We start from the raw sequence: 9,548 nt of genomic DNA on the forward strand, positions 1-9,548 counted from the left end.
TCTGTAAGTAAGATAGATATTGCCAGACTGCCCTCATGATGACTTGTATCATCAAATCTCATATATAACCTTGTAATTTCATGTTATCCAGTGCTTTCAGCACTCTTCTCAGAAGACATTCCATTCCAGTTGGTTCAAACAGTAGAAGACCTAGGCTGAGGGGATAGAGGGCGGCAGGGAAGGGCAGATGGAGAGCAGGTTGTTCTTCACTGAGCTCACTCTGCCCAGCTCTCAAAGAGGCACACCCATTCTCTAGATGCCCAGTCTTTGAAGCGTCTGTCAAACACAGGCTTCAGAGCCTCTCTTCCCTCTTTCCTTTTCCCAGTGGCTTTCTTTTCTTGTAGCATTGGTTTTATTCTCGTGTGTGTGTGTGTGTGTGTGTGTGTGTGTTGATGAATGCATGCCTTGTGTGTGTTTCATTACTGTCTGTGACTGTCAGCTCCCAGGAGGCAGGGCTCATGTCTAGATGAATTGGTATAGCAGCTAGCACAAGACCGGGAGCAGATTGACACATACTTGTGCTTCTGGTGGTGACATTATCCTCGAATTTTATAAGCTTACATACGTAGGATATAAATGGTGCCAAAGGAAATTGACCTCCCAAAGTCCCATTACCTTAACACAAATGTCTTCGTTTTTCTGTGGTCTCTTCTGTTTATTTTAGGCACATTTTTTTAACAAAATGCTAATCCAAAACACGTATTCTGCTTTTTTCAATGTTAAACTTTTTTCATTTTGACACAAAATCTTTCTATTTCTCATTTTATTGGAACAGTATATATCCCAATCAGTGCATTCTAAATACTTAGTCATTCTTCAGTTGTTAGTCATTTGGGTTATTTCCAGTTTTTAACCTAATGTAGTAAGCTATGTTTTTGTTCAACCTCCTTTCATTCGTTTCTAAAGTTATTTTTCTTAGAATAAATTCCCAGGGAAGGAACTTACTGGAGCAGATGGCTGTTTTTTAGTTTTTTTTTTTTATGGCTCTTGGTACATTCTGCCAAATTACATTCGGAATAGATGGGATGGTCTACAGTCTCAACAGCAGTGTCTGGGTGCACCAGCTCTCCTCTTTGGAGTTAGATTGTATCTTTTTGTTATTGTTGCTGACTCACTAGGTACAAAAGAATGCCTCCTTTTATTTCAGTACATTTAAAAAAGTTGTAAATGAGGGTGGTAATGTTTCTTTAGAAACATAATATCCACTCTGAAGTTTGGGCCCTTTTCCTTGGTTGAGTGTGGCCACTTTCTTGGGTGAGGACAGGGCAGTTCCACTGTGCTCAGAAGCATTGGGGATGCACCCTTTACGTGTGCTTAGTGCATTAGGTGAGAAAGTAAGCTGAAGAGATGTGGTGTCTGCCCAGGCTAGACATCGAATCTAAGCTCTGACAAGCGGGCACGGGAAGGACCTGCAGGGTGTTCTATACCCAGGTGACCTTTCAGAAGAGAACTCATTTAGCAGAGAGTTTTCCTGGGATGTCCTTCCCAGGCATCTGTATCCAGGAAGCCTCCATGATGAGGACTCTTCATGTGGCTTCCTCCTGAAGCCCTGTAACAAAGTAGTTATGTTTTTCCAGGGAAACCATCCTGAGGTTCTAGTTCTGAGGTCCACAGACTGTAGTGCCCATTGCCTGTTTTTATACAGCCCATAGGCCAAGAATGGTTTTCACACTTTTACATGATTAAGAAATAAAATTCAAAAGAAAAATAATATTTCAGAACAGGTAAAAATGACATGAAGTTCAAATTTCAATGCCTATAAATAGAATTTTATTGGGACACAGCCTTGCTAATTTGTTTACCAATTGCCTATGACTGATTTCAAGTTACAGTGGTAGAGCTGAGACCATGTGGCCCATGGAATGTGAAATCCTTCAAATCTGGCCCTTTACAGGACAAGTTCTCCTTCTAAGGAGCTCTCCTAAGGACAGCACAGGGAAGAGGATGGGTGGAGGGGATGTTGCTGGCTCTTTCCTGCACTGCCCCAGTCAAATGGAGGCCATAGCCAGGACTCTGGGCACCATTCCAAGTCCCCTTTGGGCTCTGTCTCCTCCCCTCCCCCACCCCCAGGCAGAAGCCTCCTGATGCCCTTTGAAGACCGCGGAGACCTGGAGCCCCTGGAGCTGGTGTGGGCCAAGTGCCGAGGCTACCCCTCCTACCCTGCCTTGGTGAGTCTGCCCCAGACACCACCTTCCTACCTCCTGTGGGCGGTTCTGGCCCCTGCCTTACCTCTGGGCTTATCTGATTGGATCAAGCCAGCAGAGTGGTAGGAGTCAGAGTGCCTTCGGCTACAGAAGGGAGGGAGCTCAAACCAGCCTGGGTGGGTCAGACCTGTAAGGCACCCAGCTTGGGGCACTTGAAGGAGGGCTGAAATTATGCAGAGAGTAGGGTTCTTAGGGTCTTAATAGCATGAGTTTATTTGCTTATGCATAAAACTAACCTGTGCTCATGATAGAGAATTTTGAGTCCTGGTGTGGTGCTGTAGGATAATCATTGGATTGCTAACTACAAGGTTGACTGTTCAAACCCACCAGCCACTCCTCTAAAACTCTATACAGGGTCACTGAATCAAAACTGACTCAACAGCACTTAACAACAACAATAACGCTTAGATCTTTTGTTAAATTTCTGTCATGCTAAGGCCTTCAAATACTGAGGAAGATGCAGTTATTCACATTTTATTGGGAAGAAAAGTGTTAGTCGTGATCATCCAGCTAAAAGTGGCAGGGTTTGAATTTGAGCCCAGGACTCAAAATGTGTGATGTCAAAGCCTGTGTTCTGAGCCACTAAGTTCAAAATCATTGAGAGATAATTTCATGACATAAAGCAGTTCAGCCTTTTTTTAATGCATAAGTAATGCATATATGAAAGCACTCTATTTTTAACCTGTATCACTTAATATCCTGCCATGAACATGAGCATCGTATGCCCTTAAACATTGTTTGTCAACATCACTCTTAATGGCCACATTGTCCTCAGTGATATGTATGTACCATAATTTAACCATATCCCAGTTGGTCATTTAGATTGTTTCGAATTTCTCACTGTGACAGATAGCCATCAGTGACATTATAGTTCTACCTTTGTGCACATCTGTGATTGTTTTTCTACAGTGAATTTCGAAGGGTGCCTTTTTGTGGGAAAGTCTATGCAATATTCTATGGCTTTGTTACAAATTACCACGTTGCCCTTCAGAAATTAATTCTAGTTTACACTCTCACCAGCGGTACATGAAAGTCAGTTTCTTTCACTTCTTTGCCACCTTGTTTTTTCTTAGCACTCTTTCTGTACTGGGCAGGTAATGTCCACCTGGCTCTGGGTTTTAAACTTTTGGAGCATATCAGAATGACATGGAGAAATTTTTAGCAATACAGATGCTGATCTCCTACCCGAACTCTCTCTCCCCCTCACTTCCCAACCCCAGACCCACTGCCATCATGTAAATTTTGACTTACAGCAACCTTTTAGGACAATAGAACTGCCTACTGCTGCAGGAGGAACTCTGGTAGCGTAGTGATTACGAATCTGGCTGTGAACCTCAAGGTCAGCAGTTGGAAACTACCAGTGGTTCCGTGGGAGAAAGATGAGGCTTTCTGCTTCCGTAAAGATTCACAGCCTTGGAAACCCTATGCAGGGACTCTGAGTTGGAACCGACTCCACGGCACACTACCACCACCACCACTGCTGTAGAGTACAAATTCTGAAGGCTTTTTGCCTGTGAATGACTCCACCCTAACAGAACTTAATTCCATCTTGTGTCTAGGTTTAAGTGTTCAGATCCCAATTTTTCTTGAGTACCTCATGCACTCATGCACCTCTGACAACTGAACTACCAGAATTAGAAGCGGTATATTTAAAAGTAGGTTTTGGTAGCACTTCCCCCAGGTTTCACAGAAACAGCCCTAGACATACCCCTTGTCACCTAGTTGTGATGCCATACCCAGCCTCAGAGCTTTCCATCTGCCTAATTCCCTCCCTGCTTTCCATAAGCCCAGTGTGAGTATGGGATACATGGCTGCTGCCCCCAGTCATGGTTATGGGAGGGGAAGGTCACCACGTCGAGATAGAAATGTGGAAGCTCATTGTGGTGTCTATGATTTCTCTCACCTGGGTGATCTGTTTGTCTTTGTCTTATGTTTACTTTTGTTTAAGAGTTAGTAAAGAGTCTGTACAATATTTATATCTTTGAAGAAGGGGTCTCTTTTCTCCCCTGTAATACTCCATAGAGTTCCCAGGGCTGTAAAATCTTTACTGAAGCAGACTGACACATCTTTCTCCCCTGGAGTGATATGCCAACAGTGAACTACCAATCTTTTGGTTGGCAGCCCAGAGCTGCCAATGTGTCACCAGGACACCTTTGCTCCCACCCCAAAACTACCAAATTAGATTCTCTGGGACCAAATGGAGGCATGAGTTTTTTGTGTGTGTTTTTTGTTTTTACCTTCCTAGGTAATCTGTAGCTAGAGTTGAGAACAACCCCACCTACCTCAGCATGAACATGGTACTCTGGGCTTCTCCTGCTCTTTCACATTAGGGTCTCTTTTGTTCCTAACAGCAACTTCTTAACGTGAAGAGGGCAGGGGCTCTGTTCCTCTTTGGACAATTGAGGAAACTTTAGCCCCCAAAGGTTATATGACTCGTGGAGCCAGTATTGGAACCTACGTGGCCTGCCTGACTCCCTCTCCCCTTAGCTGTGCTAGGCGGATAGTCTCCCATGGCCGTCTTTGCAGCTGAAGTGGGGATGGGTCCAGGGCTGCCTTCATGTCCCAAGACTCTGTGTCTTAGCTCACTGAGAAATGGTTACAGCTGTCCAAGTGTGAGGTGGTTCGTTTGTTTTTTTTTTAAAAAAGCAGTCTAAAGTAAGTTGCTTTTGTTTCTGTTTTTAATTATCTTCTTAATCATACTTTTTTTTTTTAGTATTTAGTATTTCTTCTAGTTTTAAAAGAACTTCAGCCACCACCTGAACACAGCCTGTGTTTTTATTTCAATGTACGACTCTCCCAGTCTTTTCCTATGCATACTTAAATATGTACAAGGAGGCTTCAAAAAGGTTTTGGAAAAATTCCATTCCTTCCATTTCATTTTCCATGAATTTTTTTTAAGCCCTTTTATACTTAGATACATAGTGAATATACAGTTTAAAAATTTTCTTTTATTTTGGTTTGACCGTAAAAGTAATGTATTGAAATGGTAGATTTTTGTTTTAGAAAAGTAGAGAAAAAAATAACCAATGAAAATCCCACGATCCTAACATGTCTGCTGTGAGCATTGTGTGCCATCACTTCTATTTTTTACTTTAGTAGTTAAGTGTTGTATACACATTTATCATATAATGTATTAAATTGTATCATAAGCTTTATTTTCATCTTACTTCACATCTTCATAACATTCCATTGAATGAATGGATCTCTGGTATCTTGAGATAAAATTGATACTGGCTTCCTAAAAAGAGAGGAGGGTTCCCCTCAAATGGCAAGCTTACCCACCTTGCTTTTGAGTGCCAGGAAGGCATTCTGGTGACATGGTGGTTAAAGCACAGAGCTGCTCCAGGGAGAAACATGTGCTGCTTCTCTAAAGATTTATAGACTTGGGAAAGGTAGTGGGAAGTCTGGGGTATTTCTGCTCTGTCCTGCAGACGTCAAAGTCAGCTTGATGGCAGTAGGTTTCGTTGGCTTTAGCTCCCGGGTGGGACCGGGATGAAGACGAAACATCAGAGTAGTTCACGTAATCCAGGAGGGTGCGTAATCGTGGTTCTTCATAGCACCTGTAGCTCCATTCCTAGGAAGGAAAAACTGACGGACACAGGACTTCCTATGGATTCATTCCAGTTCCACCCCCTGCTGATAATTTGCTTTTTTACCCCAGATATGATGGCATTTCAAAAAGTTCGTGGGAATTAAAGGGTAATGGAATTTTTTCAGGAACTTTTGGATTGTCCTCTTTTCACTAAATCAGAATCTACATTTTAACAGGATCCCCAGGTAATTTCTTTTGTATACTTGGAGATCTTGTTAAAATGTAGATATCTGGAGTGAAAAATGCAGGTTCACAGTGGGTTGAACTCCTGGTTTGGCACTGTAGGATCAGCACTAGACTGTGAACCACAAAGTAGGCAGTTCAAGCCCACCAGCGGCTCCTTAGAAACCCTATACAGGGTCCCTATGAGTCTGAACTGATTCAGTTGTTGTTGTTGTTAAGTGCCGTCGAGTCGGTTCCGACCCATAGCGACCCTGTACAGGGTTTCCGAGGGTATAAATCTTTACAGGAGTAGAAAGCCTCATCTTTCTCCCGCGGAGCAGCTGGTAGTTTCCAACTGCTGACCTTCAGGTTCTCAGCCCGATTCGTAACCACTACGAGTCTGACCTGATTCAGTAGCACTTAACAATAACATACCTGGAGTGGAAATGCAAATTCACAGGGAGTTGAACTGCAATGAACCGGTTTGAAGCCCTGGACTGACAAACTAGAGTTTTGATCAAATCACACAGCTGTGGAGGGTGGGGTGGGAATGGTTCTTCCTTAAAATCTTAATCAGAGCACCTGCTTTCAGCTGCTTATCTTGAGAGGAATGTAAGGAAGCTGGTAGGCATCCAAAGGTAAATAATGAAGTCAGTTTGTTGTGAGAAGAGGCCCCTTGGGGACGGGCATAGGAATTAAGATTGCTCAGTCTCTGGAGGAGGCTGCTTCCTCAGTAAGTATTCAAGTCTCTCTGGTCTTAATGCGCAGAGATCATCTGCCAGCTGCTCTGTAAGGGCTGTGTAGGAGTCAGCAGAGGTCCTCACCTTGTCCAGGAGACTGATTTTAGTCCTAGCCCTGGCTTCATTCAGCCTGCTACATCTTGTATTGTGCCTGGCACTTAACCTCTGTCAGCTAATACTTACCCCACAAACTTCTCAGCACAGACAAGGGTGGGCTCTCCCCACCCCTCCTCCCAGTAAGATGCTCATGTGTGAATAATTATGGACTTTGTTAATTATCAGAGTGTTCCATGGTGCTGAATGGATGGGTCCAGCGCCTGCCTTGCAAGTTTGTAATCCACAAGTGGCTCTTGTTTTCCAACCACACCTTCCCCATCTCCAGCGACCCTCTGCGCTCAATCTTCTCTCTGATCTTGGTGGATAAGTGGAACCTCCTGATTTACCATAGAGGTGTCACAAACGTATCCACATGGCCCACACACCAGGAAGAGTTGTAGTTAGGCAGGAAGGCAAACAAAAGAAATAGGCTCGTTTGCTGGTGAGCCCCTGAGCTTGGAGCTAGATTGGGAAATTTCAAAGGGAAATTGTCAGGAAAAATGACTTTCACTGTGTTCCAAAGGACATTGGGGGAAGGAGTTTGCCTATTTGGCCCAAATGTCAGACTTCCCACTACCTCTGTGTCAGCCTAGGACCTGATTGTTCATGGAGCAGAGTGCCCTCTCACTGAAGACTGCCTGGGCAGGGCTGGTCGAGGATCCTGACAATGAACTGGAGAAAGAGAGTGAAGATTTCCATCATTGGGATCCTACAAAAAGTCAACCCCTCTGTTATGTGGCTGTGGGCAGGACTGAGCTCTTGTGTAGCTTTGGTGTGGAAAAGTGGAATTGGTCCTGGCCTAGGGTGCCATACCCACACTAAATGCCCCTCTCCTTTCCTACCTCCAGATCATCGATCCCAAGATGCCCCGGGAGGGCCTTCTGCACAATGGTGTTCCCATCCCAGTCCCCCCGCTGGATGTGCTGAAGCTGGGAGAGCAGAGACAGGCAGAGGCTGGAGAGAAGCTCTTCCTTGTCCTCTTCTTTGACAACAAGCGTACCTGGTAAGTGTGTTGCTGCCAGGGGAGGGCCTGTGCCAGGTGCAGGCTCAGGGGCCCAGATTGGGAGGCTGCTCCTATGCTAAGGGGCCCTAAAGATACATAGAGGTATGGACTCAGTCACCCCTGGTCTCCACCAGGTGCACATGCCATGTTGTGGTAACTAAGAGAGGTGGCAGGTCAGGGATACACTCTGCAATGATGTTTGTATGAAGAGGTTTATTGGGGAGAACTCTTGAATCAAAACCTGTTGAGGGCTGAGGAACACACAGCACGGGGCAGAGGAAGTTGAACTTCCTCTGAACATATTTGAAACAGAGCCTCAGCTGATCCTACAGGGAGCTCTGAAGTGGGGTGGCCCTATAGAGGTGTCTGGAATAGGGTTTGTGTCTTTGTTCTCCCACACTAGCTAGTCACTGAATGCCAGCTGCCCTGTGGAGGTACCAGGTGGAGGGCGATTCCCAAAGGAACTTAAAGGTGGAGGGCAATTCCCAAAGGAACTTAGTTGAGAGCCTGCCAGCTGCCGGCATTCCTGGTAGCTTTGGGAGTGAGTGTCTCTGCTTCAAATGGCTCCCTCTGTCCACTACAAGGTCCTCACTTGCTCTTGATTTACCAACACCTTCAAGTTTTCCATAGTACTTTTCACCCCTGCCTCTGCAAATGAGGAGATAGAACTAGCAAGTGAAAATTAGGGTAATGATGATGGGATGATAGCAGCTACCATTTATTGAGTGCTTTCTCTGTGTCCTTTTGCAAATTGCTTTACATACTGATCTCATTTAATGCTCATTCATTTCCTCAATCCATTTTGCAAATTAGAAAAATGTGCAAAAAGGCAAGACCTGAAAGCCAGAACTGGGATATAGGCTAACACCTGGCTCCAAAGACTGTGCACTTAACCGTACCTTAGATTGACCTGAGGAGCTTTAAACACACACACAAAATGGGGTGCAGGCCCCACCAGAGATCAGTTCATCACTTCCTGGCACCAGCTCCACTTCCTAGCTGTAGCTCCCTGCTTCCCCCAGCTGGGTGAGGCCCAGAGCCCTCTATGAGGGCTCAGCCAGTCCTAGAGGGTGGCAGATGGGTCTCTACTTGCTCCTGGGCCCCAGTAACCCTCCAAACTGAGGGGTTGAATGCTGGACCCAGGGAAGAACTTAATTGCAGAGCCAGGACCCAAGCTGCTGTCTCCCTACCCATACCTGCTTGATGGCTTCCTGCTAGGGTATCCCAACCTCCCTCTGCCCGACCCCTCCTTGACCAGTGCGTTCCAAGAAGCACCTCTCCCCTTCCCCCACAACGGGACCTGCAATGGCCTAGACCTCTTACTGTGGTTCTATTTCAGGCAGTGGCTTCCAAGAGACAAAGTCCTGCCTCTAGGTGTGGAAGACACTGTGGACAAGCTCAAGATGCTGGAAGGTCGCAAGACCAGCATCCGAAAGTCGGTGCAGGTGGCCTATGACCGTGCAATGATCCACCTGAGCCGTGTTCGGGGGCCACACTCTTTCGTCACCTCCAGCTACCTGTGAGGGCAGGGCCTGCATCTGCCTGCCCTGCCTCCATCCCATGGGGTACAGAGATACTTCTTCCTGCCTCAGCCAGATGTGTGGCCGGCAGCTTCCCCCTTTTATGGCAGGCCAGGGACTGGGGCTGTGTTTCCCCAAGAGCCAGGCCCCAGCTTTGACCAACCGCATGGCTCTCCTGGTAGGTCTGCTATGTGCCAAAAACTCCCACCCAAGGTCCTTCGGGGAATACTC

At 45.8% G+C, this 9,548-nt stretch overlaps 1 protein-coding gene across 1 annotated transcript in view; it reads left to right on the top strand.

The window, feature by feature from the left end:
- BRPF3 (bromodomain and PHD finger containing, 3) overlaps window positions 1–9,320 on the top strand; it is a 31,921-nt gene extending 22,601 nt beyond the window's left edge. The window contains exons 10-12 of the mRNA XM_006860407.1: window positions 2,071–2,168; window positions 7,643–7,797; window positions 9,137–9,320. Of these exons, the coding sequence (XP_006860469.1) occupies window positions 2,071–2,168; window positions 7,643–7,797; window positions 9,137–9,320 (437 nt within the window). The remainder of the gene's footprint in view (window positions 1–2,070; window positions 2,169–7,642; window positions 7,798–9,136) is intronic.
- The last annotated feature ends 228 nt before the right edge of the window (window positions 9,321–9,548 follow it).

This window comes from Chrysochloris asiatica, unplaced genomic scaffold (genome assembly GCF_000296735.1).
Source record: "Chrysochloris asiatica unplaced genomic scaffold, ChrAsi1.0 scaffold00038, whole genome shotgun sequence".
NCBI classification, from domain to species: domain Eukaryota; kingdom Metazoa; phylum Chordata; class Mammalia; order Afrosoricida; family Chrysochloridae; genus Chrysochloris; species Chrysochloris asiatica.